The 20,816-nt window shown below is 36.8% G+C and overlaps 1 protein-coding gene across 2 annotated transcripts in view; it reads right to left on the bottom strand.

The window, feature by feature from the left end:
- The window catches only part of ZBTB41 (zinc finger and BTB domain containing 41), a 51,165-nt gene that overhangs the window by 30,044 nt on the left and 305 nt on the right, over positions 1–20,816 (bottom strand). For both annotated transcript variants that reach the window (XM_067729822.1, XM_067729823.1), the window contains exons 2-4: positions 19,177–20,416; positions 10,799–11,006; positions 10,000–10,069 (exon numbers count right to left, since the gene is read on the bottom strand). In XM_067729822.1, the coding sequence (XP_067585923.1) occupies positions 10,000–10,069; positions 10,799–11,006; positions 19,177–20,299 (1,401 nt within the window). In that variant the 5' untranslated portion in view covers positions 20,300–20,416. The remainder of the gene's footprint in view (positions 1–9,999; positions 10,070–10,798; positions 11,007–19,176; positions 20,417–20,816) is intronic.

Consider the following 20,816-nt stretch of genomic DNA (forward strand, 5'->3'; position numbering starts at 1 on the left):
GGGAGTCCGGGGAAGAGTCTGGACCTGCCGAAGAGGCAAGAGACTTCTTCTTGCCTCTTTGTTTCCTGGTGTGCGAGGAGAGGGGATTAAGAACACTGATTAAATGAGCTCCAGAGACGGGCGCGAGCCGCGGCTGACAGCGCGGACCCCAGAGACGGGCATGAGACGCTAAGGCTGCTGCTGCCGCCACCAAGAAGCCTGTGTGCGAGCACAGGTCACTCTCCACACCCCCCTTCCGGGGAGTCTGTGCAGCCCACCACTGCCAGGGTCCCGTGATCCAGGGACAACTTCCCCGGGAAAACGCACGGAGCGCCTCAGGCTGGTGCATCGTCATGCCGGCCTCTGCCGCCACAGGCCCGCCCCGCACTCCGTACCCCTCCCTCCCCCCCGCCTGAGTGAGCCAAAGCCCCCGAATCAGCGGCTCCTTTAAGCCCGTCCTGTCTGAGCGGAAAAACAGACGCCCTCCAGCGACCTACACGCAGAGGCGGGGCCAAATCCAAAGCTGAGCCCCGGGAGCTGTGCGAACAAAGAAGAGAAAGGGAAATCTCTCCCAGCAGCCTCAGAAGCAGCGGATTAAAGCTCCACAATCAACTTGATGTACCCTGCATGTGTGGAATACATGAATAGACAGCAAATCATCCCAAATTGAGGAGATGGACTTTGAGAGCAAGATTTATGGTTTTTTCTCCTCTTCCTCTTTTTGTGTGTATGTATATGCTTCTGTGTGCGATTTTGTCTGTATAGCTTTGCTTCCACCATTTGTCCGAGGGTTCTATCCGTCCGTTTTTTAAAAAAATTTTTTTCTTAATAATTACTTTTCATTTTAATAACTTTATTTAATTTTACTTTATCTTCGTTCTTTCCTTCCTTCCTTCCCTCCTTTAGACAATGAATCATCCCAAATTGAGGAGGTGGACTTTGAGAGCAAGATTTATGATTTTTTCCCCTTTTCCTCTTTTTGTGAGTGTGTATGTGTATGCTTCTGTGTGAGATTTTGTCTGTGTAGCTTTGCTTCCACCATTTGTCCGAGGGTTCTATCTGTCCATTTTTTTTTCTTTTTTTCCTTAATAATTACTTTTCATTTTAATAACTTTATTTTATTTTACTTTATCTTCGTTCTTTGCTTTGCTTCCACCATTTGTCTGAGGGTTCTATCCATCCGTTTGTTTCTCTTAATAATTATTTTTTTATTTTAATAACTTTATTATATTTTATCTTATTTTATTTTACTTTATCTTCTTTCTTTTTTCCTTCCTTCCTTCCTCTCTCCCTCCCTCCCTCCATCCCTTCTTTCTTTCTTTCTACTTCTACTAATTCTTTCTTTCTACTTTTTCTCCCTTTTATTCTGAGCCGTGTGGATGAAAGGCTCTTGGTGCTGCAGCCAGGAGTCAGTGCTGTGCCTCTGAGGTGGGAGAGCCAACTTCAGGACACTGGTCCACTAGAGACCTCCCAGCTCCACATGATATCAAACGGCGAAAATCTCCCAGAGATCTCCATCTCAACACCAGTACCCAGCTTCACTCAACGACCAGAAAGTTACAGTGCTGGACATCCTGTGCCAAACAACTAGCAAGACAGGAACACAACCCCACCCAGGAGCAGAGAGGCTGCCTAAAATCATAATAAGTCCACAGACACCCCAAAACACACCACCATATGTGGACCTGCCCACCAGAAAGACAAGATCCAGCCTCATCCACCTGAACACAGGCACTAGTCCCCTGCACCAGGAAGCCTACAGAACCCACTGAACCAATCTTAGCCACTGGGGACAGATACCAAAAACAACGGGAACTACGAACCTGCAGCCTGCAAAAAGGAGACCCCAAACACAGTAAGATAAGCAAAATGAGAAGATAGAAACACAGCAGATGAAGGAGCAAGATAAAAACCCACCAGACCTAATGAATGAAGAGAAAATAGGCAGTCTACCTGAAATAGAATCCAGAATAATGATAGTAAAGATGATCCAAAATCTTGGAAATAGAATAGACAAAATGCAAGAAACATTTAACAAAGACCTAGAAGAACTAAAGATGAAAGAAACAATGATTATCAACACAATAAATAAAATGAAAAATACTCTAGATGGGCTCAATAGCAGAATAACTGAGGCAGAGGAACGGATAAGTGACCTGGAAGATAAAACAGTGGAAATAACTACTGCAGAGCAGAATAAAGAAAAAAGAATGAAAAGAACTGAGGACAGTCTCAGAGACCTCTGGGACAACATTAAACGCACCAACATTCAAATTATAGGGGTTCCAGAAGAAGAAGAGAAAAAGAAAGGGACTGAGAAAATATTTGAAGAGATTATAGTTGAAAACTTCCCTAATATGGGAAAGGAAATAGTTAATCAAGTTCAGGAAGCACAGAGAGTCCCATACAGGATAAATCCAAGGAGAAATACGCCAAGACACATATTAGTCAAACTGTCAAAAATTAAATACAAGAAAACATATTAAAAGCAGCAAGGGAAAAACAACAAATAACACAGAAGGGAATCCCCATAAGGTTAACAGCTGATCTTTCAGCAGAAACTCTGCAAGCCAGAAGGGACTGGCAGGACATATTTAAAGTGATGAATGAGAAAAACCTGCAACCAAGATTACTCTACCCAGCAAGGATCTCATTCAGATTTGACGGAGAAATTAAAACCTTCACAGACAAGCAAAAGCTGAGAGAGTTCAGCACCACCAAACCAGCTCTAAAACAACTGCTAAAGGAACTTCTCTAGGCAAGAAAGACAAGAGAAGGAAAAGACCTACAATAACGAACCAAAACAATTAAGAAAATGGGAATAGGAACATACATATCGATAATTACCTTAAATGTAAATGGACTAAATGCTCCCACCAAAAGACACAGATTGGCTGAATGGATACAAAAACAAGACCCATGTATTTGCTGTCTACAAGAGACCCACTTCAGACCTAGAGACACATACAGACTGAAAGTAAGGGGATAGAAAAAGATATTTCATGCAAATGGAAACCAAAAGAAAGCTGAAGTAGCAATTCTCATATCAGACAAAATAGACTTTAAAATAAAGACTATTAGAAGAGACAAAGAAGGACACTACATAATGACCAAGGGGTTGATCCAAGAAGAAGATATAACAATTGTAAATATTTATGCACCCAACATAGAAGCACCTCAATACATAAGGCAAATACTAAGAGCCATAAAAGGGGAAATCGACAGTAACACATTAATAGTAGGGGACTTTAAAACCCCACTTTCACCAATGGACAGATCATCCAAAATGAAAATAAATAAGGAAACACAAGCTTTAAATGATACATTAAACAAGATGGACTTAATTGATATTTATAGGACATTCCATCCAAAAACAACAGAATACACATTTTTCTCAAGTGCTCATGGAACATTCTCCAGGATAGATCACATCTTGGGTCACAAATCAAGCCTTGGTAAATTTAAGAATATTGAAATTGTACCAAGTATCTTTTCCGACCACAACGCTATGGGACTAGATATCAATTACAGGAAAAGATCTGTAAAAAATACAAACACACAGAGGCTAAACAATACACTACTTAATAACGAAGTGATCACTGAAGAAATCAAAGAGGAAATAAAAAAATACCTAGAAACAGATGACAATGGAGACACAACGACCCAAAATCTATGGGATGCAGCAAAAGCAGTTCTATGACGGAAGTTTATAGCAATACAATCCTACCTTAAGAAACAGTAAACATCTCGAATAAACAACCTAACCTTGCACCTAAAGCAATTAGAGAAAGAAGAACAAAAAAAACCCAAAGTTAGCAGAAGGAAAGAAATCATAAAGATCAGATCAGAAATAAATGAAAAAGAAATGAAGGAAACGATAGCAAAGATCAATAAAACGAAAAGCTGGTTCTTTGAGAAGATAAACAAAATTGATAAACCATTAGCCAGACTCATCAAGAAAAAAAGGGAGAAGAGTCAAATCAATAGAATTAAATGAAAAAGGAGAAGTAACAACTGATACTGCAGAAATGCAAGAGATCATGAGAGATTACTACAAGCAACTCTATGTGAATAAAATGGACAACCTGGAAGAAATGGACAAATTCTTAGAAATGCACAACCTGCCAAGACTGAATCAGGAAGAAATAGAAAATATGAACAGATCAATCACAAGCACTGAAATTGAAACTGTGATTAAAAATCTTCCAACAAACAAAAGCCCAGGACCAGATGGCTTCACAGGCGAATTCTGTCAAACATTTAGAGAAGAGCTAACACCTATCCTTCTCAAACTCTTCCAAAATATAGTAGAGGGAGGAACACTCCAAAACTCATTCTACGAGGCCACCATCACCCTGATACGAAAACCAGACAAGGATGTCACAAAGAAAGAAAACTACAGGCCAATATCACTGATGAACATAGATGCAAAAATCCTCAACAAAATACTAGCAAACAGAATCCAACAGCACATTAAAAGAATCATACACCATGATCAAGTGGGGTTTATTCCAGGAATGCAAGGATCCTTCAATATATGCAAATCAATCAACATGATACACCATATTAACAAATTGAAGGAGAAAAACCATATGGTCATCTCAATAGATGCAGAGAAAGCTTTCGACAAAATTCAACACCCATTTATGATAAAAACCCTGCAGAAAGTAGGCATAGAGGGAACTTTCCTCAACATAATAAAGGCCATATATGACAAACTCACAGCCAACATTGTCCTCAATGGTGAAAAAATGAAAGCATTTCCACTAAGATCAGGAACAAGACAAGGTTGCCCTCTCACCACTCTTATTCAACATAGTTTTGGAAATTTTAGCCACAGCAATCAGAGAAGAAAAGGAAATAAAAGGAATCCAAATCGGAAAAGAAGAAGTAAAGCTGTCACTGTTTGCAGATGACATGATAGTATACATAGAGAATCAAAAAGATGCTACCAGAAAACTACTAGAGCTAATCAATGAATTTGGTAAAGTAGCAGGATAAAAAATTAATGCACAGAAATCTCTGACATTCCTATACACTAATGATGAAAAAATCTGAAAGTGAAATCAAGAAAACACTCCCGTTTACCACTGCAACAAAAAGAATAAAATATCTAGGAATAAACCTACCTAAGGAGACAAAAGACCTGTATGCAGAAAATTATAAGACACTGATGAAAGAAATTAAAGATGATAAAAATAGATGGGGAGACATACCATGTTCTTGGATTGAAAGAATCAACATTGTCAAAATGACTATACTACCCAAAGCAATCTACAGATTCAATGCAATCCCTATCAAACTACCACTGGTATTTTTCACAGAATTAGAACAAAAAATTTCCCAATTTGTATGGAAACACAAAAGACCCTGAATAGCCAAAGCAATCTTGAGAACGAAAAACGGAGCTGGAGGAATCAGGCTTCCTGACTTCAGACTATACTACAAAGCTACAATAATCAAGACAGTATGGTACTGGCACAAAAACAGAAAGATAGATCAATGGAACAGGATAGAAAGCCCGGAGATAAACTCACGCACATATGGTCACCTTATCTTTGATAAAGGAGGCAGGAATGTACAGTGGAGAAAGGACAGCCTCTTCAATAAGTGGTGCTGGGAAAACTGGGCAGGTACATGTAAAAGTATGAGATTAGATCACTCCCTAACACCATACACAAAAATAAACTCAAAATGGATTAAAGACCTAAATGTAAGGCCAGAAACTATCAAACTCTTAGAGGAAAACATAGGCAGGACACTCTATGACATAAATCACAGCAAGATCCTTTTTGACCCACCTCCTAGAGAAATGGAAATAAAAACAAAAATAAACAAATGGGACCTAATGAAACTTAAAAGCTTTTGCACAGCAAAGGAGACCATAAAGAAGACAAAAAGACAACTCTCAGAATGGGAGAAAATATTTGCAAATGAAGCAACTGACAAAGGATTAATCTCCAAAATTTACATGCAGCTCATGCAGCTTAATAACAAAAAAAAACAAACAACCCAATCCAGAAGTGGGCAGAAGACCTAAATAGACATTTCTCCAAAGAAGATATACAGACTGCCAACAAACACATGAAAGAATGCTCAACATCACTAATCATTAGAGAAATGCAAATCAAAACTACAATGAGATATCATCTCACACCAGTCAGAATGGCCATCATCAAGAAATCCAGAAACAATAAATGCTGGAAAGGGTGTGGAAAAAAGGGAACCCTCTTGCACTGTTGGTGGGAATGTAAACTGATACAGCCACTGTGGAGAACAGTATGGAGGTTCCTTAAAAAGCTACAAATAGAACTACTATATGACCCAGCAATCCCACTACTGGGCATATACACTGAGAAAACCATAATTCAAAAAGTGTCATGTACCAAAATGTTCATTGCAGCTCTATTTACAACAGCCCGGAGATGGAAACAACCTAAGTGTCCATCATTGGATGAATGGATAAAGAAGATGTGGCGCATATATACAATGGACTATTACTCAGCCATAAAAAGAAACGAAATTGAGCTATTTGTAATGAGGTGGATAGACCTAGAGTCTGTCATACAGAGTGAAGTAAGTCAGAAAGAGAGAGACAAATACCGTATGCTAACACATATATATGGAATTTAAGAAAAAAAAAACTGTCATGAAGAACCTAGGGGTAAGACAGGAATAAAGACTGTGTCCTACTAGACCTACTAGAGAATGGACTTCAGGATATGGGGAGGGGGAAGGGTAAGGTGTGACAAAGTGAGAGAGTGGCATGGACACATATACACTACCAAACGTAAGGTAGATAGCTAGTGGGAAGCAGCCGCATAGCACAGGGAGATCAGCTCGGTGCTTTGTGGCCGCCTGGAGGGGTGGGAGGGAGGGAGACACAAGAGGGAAGAGATATGGGAACATATGTATATGTATAACTGATTCACTTTGTTATAAAGCAGAAACTAACACACCATTGTAAAGCAATTATACTCCAATAAAGATGTTAAAAAAATTTATATTTTAAATCAATGATATGAATAAAGGTTTTATCATGCTTGCCATATATTTGATTAGGAATAGGAGTAAGAAACTTCAGAAAAATTACTTTAAAAAGTTTATCTCTTGAGGTGGTCAGAAAGAATAGACACAACATTTTAAATAAATTTGGCAGACATCAGATTTAGAAAAGGGGAAGAGGAACTGCTGTACCAATATAGCATGTTCTAAACACCAAGCATAACAACCACCACAATACAGCATGTACTATACACCAGGTATAACAACACAGCATCTACTGTACGCCACGTATGTAACAACATAGCATGTACTATACACCAGGTATAACAACACAGCATGTACTATACACCATGTATAACACAGCGTGTACTATACACCAGGTATAACATAGCATGTACTATAAACCAGGTATAACACAGCATGTACTATACACCAGGTATAACACAGTGTGTACTATATACCAGGTATAACACAGCGTGTACTATACACCAGGTATAACAACATAGCATGTATTATACTCCAGGTACAACAACAGCACAGCATGTACTATATAACAGGCACAATGCTAAGTAATTCATGGATTATTTTACTTAATTCTCACAATAAACCTAAGAGGTAGATATAATTGTTATCATTTTGCAGCTGAGGATGATGAAACTTAGTAAGGAGAAGAAACCATCTTATAAAGATCCAAATAATTAATAATTAACTTCAATTCCTAGAAGCTGAAATCAGAGAAATGGTGAGAATCTTGTCATGTATTGGGTTGGCCAAAAGGTTCGTTTGGTTTTTTGCGTCAGATGGCTCTAGTAGCACTTAGTTGTCTTTAACTTCATTCTAAATAATTTTGTTAACCGCAAAAAACAAAACAAAACAAAAAATTTTGTTAGATTGTATTGTGACAGCTGTCATATCAGTGTGCATTTTTTTTAAAAAGTATCAAACTTGGTGAATTTTTGTGTGGCCATTTTAATATTGAAGATGGAAGAAAAAAGCAACATTTTCGGCATATTACCCTTTATTATTTCAAGAAAGGTAAAAACACAGCTGAAACGCAAAGATTTGTGCCGTGTATGGAGAAGGTGTTGTGACTGATCAAACGTGTCAAAAGTAGTTTGTGAAGTTTCGTGCTGGAGATTTCTCGCTGGACGATGCTGCACGTTGGGGTAGACCAGTTGAAGTTGATAGCGATCAAATCGAGACATTCACTAGAACAATCAACGTTATACCACGTGGGAGATAGCCGACATACTCAAAATATCCAAATCAAAGGCTGAAAATCATTTGCACCAGCTTGGTTACGCTAATTGCTTTGATGTTTGGGTTCCACATAAGTTAAGCAAAAAAAACCTTCGACCCTATTTCCGCATGCGATTCTCTACTTAAACATAACAAAAACGTTCTGTTTTTAAAACAAGTTGTGGTGGGTGATGAATAGTGGATACTGTACAATAATGCGGAACAGAAGAGATCATGGGGCAAGTGAAATGAACCACCACCAACCACACCAAAGGCCAGTCTTCATACAAAGAAGGTGATGTTGTGTATATGGTGGGTTTAGAAAGGAGTCCTCTATTATGAGCTCCTTCTGGAAAACCAAACAATTCCAAGTAGTGCTCCCAATTAGACCAACTAAAAGCAGCACTTGATGAAAAGTGTCCAGAATTAGTCAACAGAAAACACATAATCTTCCATCAGGATACCACAAGACCGCATGTTTCTTTGGTGACCAGGCAAAAAACTGTTAGAGCTTGGCTGCGAAGTTCTGATTCATCTGCCGTATTCACCAGACATTGCACCTTCGGATTTCCATTTATTTTGGTCTTTACAAAACTCTTCTAATTGAAAAAATTTCAATTCCCTGGAAGACTGTAAAAGGCACCTGGTACAGTTCTTTGCTTAAAAAGATAAAAAGTTTTGGGAAGATGGAATTATGAAGTTGCCAGAAAAATGGCTGAAGGTAGTGGAACAAAACAATGGATACATTGTTCAATAAAGTTCTTGGTGAAAATGAAAAATGCGTCTTTTATTTTTATTTAAAAACTGAAGGAACTTTTTGGCCAACCCAATATATAAGTTGAAGCCTAGGAGTAAACAAAATGATATCTGATTACTCCTTTAAACAATATTTACCTAAATAATGAAAAAGTACTTTAGGAGTTGCGGTAGAATAAAAATACGTACAAATTCTTTGCTACTCCTATCATTGTAAAATGGAGATTAATTCCACTCCCCTTATATCTTCCTAGGCTGTAGTGCCTTGTGTGACCAACAGAACATGTTAGAAGTGGTGCTCTGAGACTTCCGAGGTGAGGCCATAAGAAGCCTGAGAGCATTTACCTCGGCTTCCTGGAACAAACACACACTCACTCCTGGAGCCCAGCTGCCATGCCAGAAGGCAGTTCAAGTAGCCCCAGGAAAAGCCAGCTGTCCTTGCTGAGCTTCTAGCTGTTGACCAACACCAGGTTTCCAGCCATGTGAGTGAGGCACTTTGGAAGCAGCCCCAAACCAGACCAGATCATACAGACCATCCATCAGCTGAAAACAACTGAGTGACTTCAGCTGCCACCATGTAGAACAGAAGAATTGCCTAGCAAAATCCTGCCCCCATTTACATTACTGACCCCCAAAATGATGAGATACAATGAAATGGTAATTCAAGGCCACTAAGTTTTGAGGTGGTTTGATATATAGCAACAGACAACCAGAAATGGAAGGAAAATTCTAACATTTTATATTCTGTGCAACAGTAACATCACAGTTTCAGACAACTGTAAAAACATGGTATAGTGATTACAATAAAAATAAAAACTAGGATTTCTATTTTTCAGGTCCATCATTCAAAAACTAACTCATACCAGGCTTAATTTACAAAAATATTAGGATAACACTGTATAAAAGAGAGATTCTAAAAGTGATATAAGCTAAGTTTATATTACTTTAAAATTTAATTACTTTCCCAAAAGGTCACAATACATTTAATTTGGTTTTCTACAACAAATTAAAATCTCTTACATCACATTTCCAACTTTCACTCTTAGTCTTCTTAATGGAAGTAAATTCTTGTGCATTTTCAGGATGAAATCTATAAGAAAAAAATTAAAAGGCTGTCAGGAAAAGATTATATTAGTTAAGTCAATATTCTATCTAATATGTTGACAGTGATTACAAGAATCAGGCACTGATTCCTTTCTTAAAGAGACAGGCACATTTGAGTACTTCAAGAATACAGGTATCGCTATTATTTTAATATATGAATATGTGTGCTTAAAGTTATGCAGAAATAGTCAAAGTGAAGCATAATCATACTTTACATATATTCAGGAACCTATCTATTCACAGATAATCTTCAATGCCATTCACTTGACTTGTTTTAGTCTGTATTTCAGTAAATTTAATTTCTCAAAGTTAAATATGCAATACTATACTAAATATTCTTTCTCCCACAAATTTGCATACACTAAAGACAAAGTTGAGCATGCAGAATAAGTTTCCTACAGTTCTAAAATCATATAGGTTGAAAACATACTTGCCAAAACCCAAGACAGAAAACCCAGGATAACAAAAATTCTGTATCTTAAACTTCTATAGCATAGACTGTAGTTTTTGTTTCAGTATCAAAAAACTTCATCTCAATAGCAATAGTAAAAAATATGAACTAACATTTGCTGTTCTTTTCTTAATAAATTTGTAGTCTAGAAAATGTAAGCAATGAAAAAATTGGAGACAAGCACCCCATAGATGTTTTTAGCTCACTACGTATTTAAATTAGAAGGCACACTAAAGTATATTACGGAAGCAAGATAATACTTGCCTCTTAACATGCTTGGCTAAAGTCTTCTTGCTTGCATGAAGTTTATTACAATAAGGGCACTTGTGCTCCTTCTTATGAAATTCTGTTTCATTACTGTGCTTCTTTCTGTGAACAGTTAGGTTAGACTTTGTCGAATAGCGCTGGTGACAAATATCACACTCAAAGGGCTTCTCACCTGTGTGAACACGTGTGTGGCTCTCATATTTTCCTATAAAAAGACAGAAATTAAAATTAAATTCAGTACATTTACTACATAGTGACTGAAATTTGACAGTGGAATAAAATCTCCTGATTAACAGTTTATTTAGAAGCCATGAATTGAAAGGAATTTTCAGATTTGGCAGACCTTTTAAAAATATTGTAAAAGGAAATATAATATGTTATGTATCTTATATATTTTCATCTCTCTTCACAAAGAAGGTAATCTGGAAAGGGCACTACAAATCTAGTACACTCAGAAAAATTTATACTTCACTACAGTTCATTCCTACAAGACCTCTCCAACTTATAAGACATTAAGACACAAGTAAATCACCTGTACTTGACTGCATGCTTAACACTAAGCTACTAAGGCCAATATATATGGGCAGTATCAAGGGAAGTAAGAAAAGGAAAAAATGAACAGGTATGATGTACAGACATATTAATGTGAGATTTGTATTATATTCTGAATGCATATCTGAGTTCCAAACAAATGTTACAGGTATTTGCAATAGAAAGAATCAAAAAATTTTAACCCTCCTACACTGTTGGGAATGTAAATTGGTGCAGCCACTATGGAAAACAGTATGGAGGTTCCTTAAAAAAAGTAAAAATAGAGTTACCATATGATCCAGAAATCTCACTCCTGGGCATATATCCAGAAAAGACAAAAACTAATTCAAAAAGTTTCATGCACACCAATGTTCACAGCAGCACTATTTACAATAGCCAAGACCTGGAAGCAACCTAAATGTCCACTGACAGATGAATGGATAAAGAAGATGTGGTATATATATATATATATACACACACAATGAAATATTACCCACTCATAAAAATAATGAAATATTGACATTTGCAGCAACATGGATGGACCTAGAGATTATCATAACAAGTGAAGTAAGCCAAAGACTAATATTATTCTCATTTATATGTGGAATCTAAAAAAAATACAAATGAACTTATTTTCAAACACAAACAGACTCACAGATATAACAAATCTATCATGGAAAAGAATCTAAAAAAAAAAAAATATATATATATATATATATCTGAATAACTTTGCTGCACACTTGAAACTAATGCAATATTATATATCAACTATAGTTCAATAAAAAGATAAAATAAAAAAAAGAGAAATTTTAACACAACCTGTCCAAAGAGAAAAGTGACAATAAAAAATGAAATACAAGGATACATTTTGGCTTAAATCTTACCTATATTCCTACTTATACTAAAATTCTTTTACATCATTATTTAGAATATAAATTTCCACATTACAGAGGCAGAACAGCATCATAGGTAGGGGCACAGACCCTGGACCCAGCCACCTGGAAATGAATCCCAATTCTTTAAATTGCAGGCTATGTGACCTTGGACAAGTAACCTTTCTAAGCCTCAAATCTTTCTCATCTGAAAAAATAATAATGGAATAATAGATTTACCTCAGAGGACTGTTGTAATAATACATAAATACACATAAAACATTTATAACTGTGTCAACCCATTATAAGCTATCAATTAATGTTGGCCATTATTATTAACCTGTAATCAAGTTGTGAATGTGCACATCTACTAGCTTAAAATAGAAATCTCAATTAAGGATACCTCTGAGTGAAAGGCAACAAAAATAAGAAAAAAATACTATCAATATGAAGAGTAATTTTCAATGAAAAGCTTAGCTTTGCTTTGTCCTAAAAAAAAAAAAGTATAAATTTTTCTTCAGGCTAAAGCTAACATGAAAGTACAGCATTTCATCCATATACTTTTAAAAAATATATAAATCATAAATATATCATGGAGATTAGATAAAACCCAAAATATTCAAAGGCCACTAAGGACAAAAGATAATCATAATTATTCATCTACTTAGTAAATACATTCATCAATTTATTACATGTATCTAAATATGATTATATTTAATAAACACAGTATATTATCTAAAAGTTAACTGCACTGCACTTACATAAGCATATTGAGGAAAGGGAACCAAGGTATTTTTTTTAAGGTGGGGGGAAGGATGACAATCATAAGCAAAGTAAAACAAAAGTATGATAAAAATCCAGTAGGTATTTAGGTACTGACCATATGATGATGATCTATGCATCTTTTACATGCATGTAGTCAGGAAACTCAGCCAATGTTTGGGCACCTACTAAATTAGCTGTGTGATCTTAATCAAGCCAGTAATTTAACCTCTGTCTACTTGCGTTATTAACACTTCATGGGGCTGTGGGAAGTAAACAAATTAATATATACGCGACACTTAAAACATCCTAGCACATAGTAAGCATTAGTAACTATTAGTCGTCATCATCATTATTATTATTATTATTAGGATTACTGGCCACAGGACGGGCACATAGATCTATCTCAAGTATAAATATGCATACACCTGGTTTATGAATATGTTATAACAGATCAAACTGTAGTTTCAGCTCTCTGAAAATACTGTAAGAACTTGACTTTGTCCCCTGGCCATTGCTAAAAACGCCTAGTATCTCCTCAGTTCTCCCTCTGCCACTGCCGGGGCATGACCGCATTGATACATGTATACACACCGGAGCACCACCAGTTCCCCTGCTGTGGTCAAGGGATCAGAGCTAATATGGGGCTTGCCTGGGGGAGAGGCGTGCTTGTGTGTCCCAAGGCGAAATCTTTCCACAGACATCACAAATAACAGGTAGGTTCTCAAAAACAAGAGTTGAGCTACATTATGGCTTAGATCAGTGTTTCACAAACTAAAAATCATGTGTCAATAAAATCAATTCTGTGGGTTATGATGATTAGCACTGGGGGGAAAAAAGGAACAGAACAAAGCAGAAAATATCAGAGTGCATTCACTCTAGATTCAAGCAATTATTTTGCTTCAGTGCATGTATGAGCACATATATATATATACATATATATGTATGTAGCATAATAATATATGTATTTCTGATCTTGAACCATCCCCCCCAAAAAAGTTGGAAAAGCACTGATTTTTATTACTTTTTGCAGGGCATAACCAGACCAATACTGCTATAACATAATTTCTTTGGGGAAATGTTTTCTGAGTTGATTTTAATCTTTCTCTATTATAATATGGCATGCTTGTATTGGATTCCTTAATATTTGTTACACATCTACTGGATATGAGAAAAGGTACAGAATCCAAACATCAGTATGTACTAATAACCCACAATTCTAATTTGGCAAACGTAGGGGTCATTTTATGGAATTAAAAAAAAATGTTTTCCTTGATTGTGAAAGTGTTCACATTTTTCATAAACTTGCTTTTTAAATTATGGAAATGAATCAAGAGTACACAGTATGAGTTTAAGTGACTAAGTTACAAGTGATTTTTGGAACAGGACCATTCTTACCTGGGGATTGACTGCTTGCTTAGCACTGACTCTCAGGACTGAAGGCTAACTTATCAACCCCCTACCACTCAAGTCTCCTGATTTTTTACACCCAAGTGAACAGGAAGAGCAACTTAATAAAAATCTTAAATTATAAGAAAAGTCTTAACCAAAACTTTTATTTTCTATGAAAATGCCTTTGCTGGAAAGATCAATTAGTAGAATTTTCCGTTTATTTGTAGTCAAGAAATTCTTGCTTGCAAATAAAAATTAAGTTATATGTAGTTGAATATTAAAGCCATCAAGTGGCAGTTAAATTAAAAATCAAAACCACTTTTGATTGTTAAACTTCCATTTGCCTACAGACCAGTAGACTTAACAGGATTTAACCAAAACACAAAAAGAAACAAATAAAATCATTTAAAAATAAATTCAGCAAAGTCCAAAGAGACCAACGAAAATACATAAATTTGAATAATTCATTATAACATTTAGAACCTCTAAAGTAAAAACACATTTTTGTTATGTTATTAATTCAAATTTAATGCACAGAGGCATTGCAGGACCTGTTATCTGCATGGATTTGAATTTCTGACCAACAGAAGAGACAGAACTTCTGAGGGAACGCTGAACTCCAAAGTCAGATAAATGTTCAAAGAAATCCCATGCTTAAATCAATTGGTAGGGATGTGTGGGGGTTCTCCTCAGCATAAACACAATCTACACATATATCTGTTTCTTTTCTTATGGGGTGGGGGGAATTCAATAATAATGTATAAATCAAATGTTCACTTCAAAGTTATCAAATAAAAAAAAAACAGTATTCTTTCACAGAACACTAAACTATGCCCCACCATTCTTAATCACCAACAGAAAACAAATAATATTAAGAAATTTCATCCACAGCATTTTTCTGACTGATCCCAGTATGAATTGTGTCCCAAATCAGGACACACAAAATAAAGATATTTTCACATAACAAAACCTGACCCTGTGCTTCACTCCATATGGGTCATGCAAAATTATTATCAGATTTCGTATGTAGGTTTTACAAAGAGAAACATCACCAAATTAGCTCATTATATCTCATATGCCAAATCTTAAATTAACCTTGAATTTAGTCATTTGGCATACCCTAAAGAATATTTAACTAAAATATTTAACATTAAAGTAGAGAATTATGCTACTGTCATTACTCTTTTCTATTCAGAACCAAGCAGAATCTGTCAGGATGGTCTACACAGTCACATTTTTTTTTTTTTAAGTTTTTAAACATTTTCTACCTCTAGAAAAGATTAAATTTAATCTAAGGAAAGATTTTAGTTCCCAGTAGGAACGACAAAAAAGATAAATTATCATTTTTTCTCTCACCCCCATCTGTCATCTTCTCACCATTTTTGCCTTTTCACCAGCTAGGTTTTCGGTACAAGGGGAAAGGTCAAAGGACTCTTATTTTGCATGAGAATAGGCTGAGAGGAGGACAGCTGGGAGCCTAAGGAAAAAATACAACTGGATCAGTCTGAGCAACTATTAAGCACGTCAAAAAAGATAAAAGATCCAAAGTGCTGGAATCAAATTACTAAACTACATACTGTGGAGCTAATGGTTCCAGCAGAAGGTCTCAGAGCTTATTAATTCTCTCTCCTAAACCCACTCTGAGACAGCAAGTTAAAGACTTCTTACAAGTCCAAAGTCAGAGTCAACCTTTCACCTTAGTTCAATTAAACAAGAGCTTACTGAAAACTTATTATCTGAAATAACCTGGGGTATCATGAAGGATACTAACCAAAAGTAACATACAAAACCTTCACGCTCACAATCTAATGATATAGGGAAATAACAATCAAAATTCTAGGTGGAATCCTATGAAAGGATTAAAATCCTATGAAAGAAATGTGGGTGATATGAGGATTACTGGAAAGTAGCCCTTGAACTGTTTTATTTTAAGAATAAAGAGGACTTCTGATAGGGATGATAAAGGAGGACATTTAAGAAACACAGGTCTTCTCCATCTGCATATTCTTTTCACTCTATCCATCACCAGTCCACTGAAGCCTATATTTAGGGCACCTCTGATCTACTCCTGTCCCACATCCCGTTCCCAATGCTCCTCATCTGCCTGGTCCAAGCCTGCAACACCTCCAACTTCCTTCTCATCACTGAAGCCAGAGTATCTTTCTAAAACTCCTATGGCCGTCATTTCCTTTGTCAAAGTTTTCTCAACTTTCTATCACTTATTGGATAAAAACTCCTCTGTACTGCATACAAATCATTCAAAACTTGACCTCTGCTTACTTGCCAATCCTCACCTCTTGTCATTTTCATTATGCCTCCTTGCCCACCCCGAAATCACCCTGCCCTTAGCAATTTCCAGAAACAGCTACCTCCATGTCTTTGCAGCTGTGGTCCTTCTGCCTTGTAAGTTCCTCCCTATTCTTTAGGTCTGAGCTCAAATGCTACCTGCTCCGTGAAATCTTTCCTAATTCCTATAAGCCTCTGTATTTGTCCTGATAAGATGATCTTATTGTAATATAATTGTATTTGTGCATGTACTCATTAACCTCTAAGATTCTTGAGGACAGAGAATATATCATTTCATATTTATTTGGCATAGTAGAGACACTCAAAACCTGCATTAATGATCAATAAGAGAAGCTAGCATTCCCTACACACCTAAATTTCACACGATATTTTAAGTGATTCACAAGGACTATCCCATTTAATCCTCATAGTAACCCCCATGAGAAGGTACCATTAGCATCATCCCACTCTATCTGTGAGGAAACAAAAGTACACACACAGGTTAAGCAACTCACATAAGACCTGGATTCAAAAATGCAGGCAGTCTGACATCACCACAGCTCATACTTTGTAACCAATATGATAAAATCACAATCTCAATCTCTTGCTTGCTCTCTTTCTCTGTACTGGGGAAAAGCCAGCAAGCCCCAATGAAGCTAAGCAAGAGAGGGGCTCAATAAGAGGGGTACAATGTAAAATACATCCAGGAAGGAGGCTGGAAATAAGCTCACAATGTGCCTTACTGATTGATTCCCACAATTATCTGATTATCTGAACTGAATTTGGTTAAAAAAGCTGCAAAACGCCTTCCTCTTAGTACATTAGGACCTTGACCTTGAGCACTCTTTCCCCAAATAGTGTGCACAGAACTCTACTTTCCTGGGAGTTTCCAAGGAAAACTCCAAAAGTGTCTAGTGGTAAAATTATTTGAGGAAATGCCAGGTTAAGTAAAATGAACGGGTTTCTTTACTAAAGAATTTGAGAGCATTAATACAGATAGATGAGTATAGTTATCCCCGTCTTACCTGAACACAGAACCCCTTGCTCATAACATATCTCACGGGCCTAGTTAGTGTTCGATAGGACAGTTTGAGGTCTACAATGCCATTTGCAAACTGACCCCTGCCCACACACCTCAAGTCAAATTAGGTCAAATTAAGGTGTAATACAGGAAGCATGTGCTAAGAATACAAAGTCTAAAAAAGAGACTCAACTGGAAAGATGAAATGTTGCCAGGTATCTCAATCCAAAAATGTTGTTCTCGTCTCTATACCCCTCACAGCATCTGTTCACAGCTCTTCAAGAGCATTTACCAACCTGAGTTTAACACGCTACTTGTATCCGCACACTTTTCCAACTGACCTACTCAAAAAAAGTTGTTTTATTCATTTGTATAGAAACTTAAACACAGTAAAAATAACAATAAATAATTATTAAATTGGATTGTCAAAAGCATTCTGATTCAGAAAAAAATATTCAAAGGCATAAGAAAAAGCAAAAAGAGGTTACCACTGCTATGCCATAGTTTATACTATCGAATATTTTGAGAGCAAATAATTACCAATGCCTATGTAAATGCAAATGTAACCAATTTCCACCTATGCCAATAACAAGTAACTCAACACTCCAAGACACATTGGGATATATTAAACTGTATAAGTAATTTTACAAGGTCAAATTACACTTATCTCTTCTTTTTATCATTCTATGCAGTCGAATGTAGTTCCCAATTTCATAACTTTGATTTATATGTAAATAGCTGAACTGCTGCAATTTAAAATTTCACATTAGAAAGTCCATATAAGACACCTCCAAAAATTATTTTACTAGCAAATATTAGATCTCTTGAAAGTAAATATTCACTGATAAAATTTTAACTTAAGGTTAGAGACATTTCCTATATAGGCTTTTTTAATAAAGAAAAAGTTGATATATTCATTATTATAATAACCCAAGAATACTATTAGGATACTTCCTTAAGTCTCTGTCTACAGAATGAAATTACATTTAGCACAGTTTTATTCCTAACTATGTATTAGAATAATCTGAAACATCCCAATTCTAAACAGTACTGGATACTGGAAAAGTGACTGTATTTATGACTCACATTATTACCATGCTCAAGGGGAAATAGTATACAAATTATTAAACTACATCTAACATAACCTAATTCAATTTTCTATAATGACTCAAAAATATCAGTTGCCTATGAAATTAAATTAGCATATAAATCAAAGCTCTACATTCGTAATTATTGATACTCTGGAATTTTTCACACTAAATACAGGAACTAATGATCTGTCACCTACTGCCACGACATGAGGAAGAGAAAATAAAGGGTAATATAAATACTTAATTCCTGAATCACAACAAACCCATAATAACAGGATAAAATACGTAAAGATCAAATATCCTCCCTACTTAAGTTTTCTTTTTAAAAGTTACTTTCAAAGTTTCGTTTCCAACTATCACCTTTAAAATACCCATGAAAAGTAAGTTATGAGAGACAGGAAACAAGCTTTCTTTTCTTACCTATGCGGTCAAATGTCTTATCGCATTTGGGACACTGCAATATTTTTTTGTTACTGTTCTGAATGACTACAGGGGTTAATCCCTCATGAATGCTTCCAACAGAATCACCAGCCTCAGCCTCCTCTTCTGCATCATTGGGATCCTTTTCACTGTGCTCTTCAATGTCAGAGTATTCATCTGACATTTCCTCCTCTAGCTCATCCTCTTCAGCATTACATTCACTGCCGGGATCCTCAGAATCATTTCTATCTGACTTTTCCTTATCAAAACTGTCTTGATTCAAATTGTCTGACCCATCACCACTTTCTTGTTCATCATCACTAGTGTCATCAAACTTAACAGGGCATTTCCGATTCCGTTTTGATCTCCTTGTGGAAAAACTTCTCTCCAGCATTTTTAACCCATGCTTTTTCCCTAATAAAAGGGATCTATGGGTTTTCGCCAAATGATTCTCTAAAGACTTCTTATAACAAAAATGTCTACTACAGAATTTACACTGATGATTACTCGACAGTCTTCCAGTTAACTCACTTAGTGTTTCTTCTGGTGATGATTTTTCAGTTAGCTCAGACTGAAAAGTGGCAACATTTTCGTTATTTAGCAGCTTAACTGCATCTATAATATCCAGGAATTTTGCAGCCTCTAAAACAAGTGGGATTTCATATTTGTACACAAAAAATTCTGATGTGTAAAGAAATTCAAGCAAATGCTGAAAAACGGAGTGAGTTACGTGATCCAGGGTGACAACATCCGTGCTTGGATTTTTGCTCAAACACGCATGAAAATAACTACTGCCAACAGCAACGACGACTTTGTGCGCGCTAAATTCTTTTCCTTCTACTATGATAAGTAAGTCACAGAAAGATGGCTGCTTCTGCCTATCATCATTTAAATACTTCAGCAAGTTCTTATTGTACTGCAAAGAACTCAGAAGTTTTCTCTGATCCGGAGAGGGAGGAAGTTCCTGGTAACAGCGAAGAGCTTCGGGAGCTGGTCTTTCCGTGGAATGAGTGTAGGTTACTTGCTCACACTCCACTGCAACATTTCCTTCCGAAGAATCTTTACGGTAGCCTAGATGGATCTTCTCGTCAAGATGTGAAGTAACCTTTCTCCTTTTCTTCATTGCAGTACAACGGTATCAGAACAAGAAACTTCATAAGTGTCTTGAGGGATTTATAAAGGAAAACTAGATTGTCTTGGATCACAGCTTCTGGAGGGGCGTGCCCGAGGGTTGCATGGTCTGCGAAAAGAGTTATGAACCATGAAAAATAACTGCACGGCCAAGCGATCCTAAATCATTCGCGGCATTGTAAACAAATCCTTCCTAAACGAAAACTAAATTATGATAAAGTCACCGCTTCCACTCATTTGTGGCTGAGATTTTAGGGCGGAGAACAAGGAGGGCCGGGTTAGAAAACACAGCCAACAAAAGAATTTTAAAGGAGGCAGAGCACACCTTGCAGGCCCGATTCCCGAACCGGGTAGGGGAAAGTGGGGCAGAAGGGGAGGCTCCGCGGAGCGCGCCGTGGGTGCAGGTCGAGGCGGCCACCTTCGCGGTGCAGGGGCGCCGGGACAGTGACAACCAGGCCGTCGCGGCCGCGGAACCCACGTCCCCCATTAATACGCTTCCCAGGGGCGGC

The sequence above is a fragment of the Pseudorca crassidens genome, chromosome 2, assembly GCF_039906515.1.
Source record: "Pseudorca crassidens isolate mPseCra1 chromosome 2, mPseCra1.hap1, whole genome shotgun sequence".
Taxonomy (NCBI): domain Eukaryota; kingdom Metazoa; phylum Chordata; class Mammalia; order Artiodactyla; family Delphinidae; genus Pseudorca; species Pseudorca crassidens.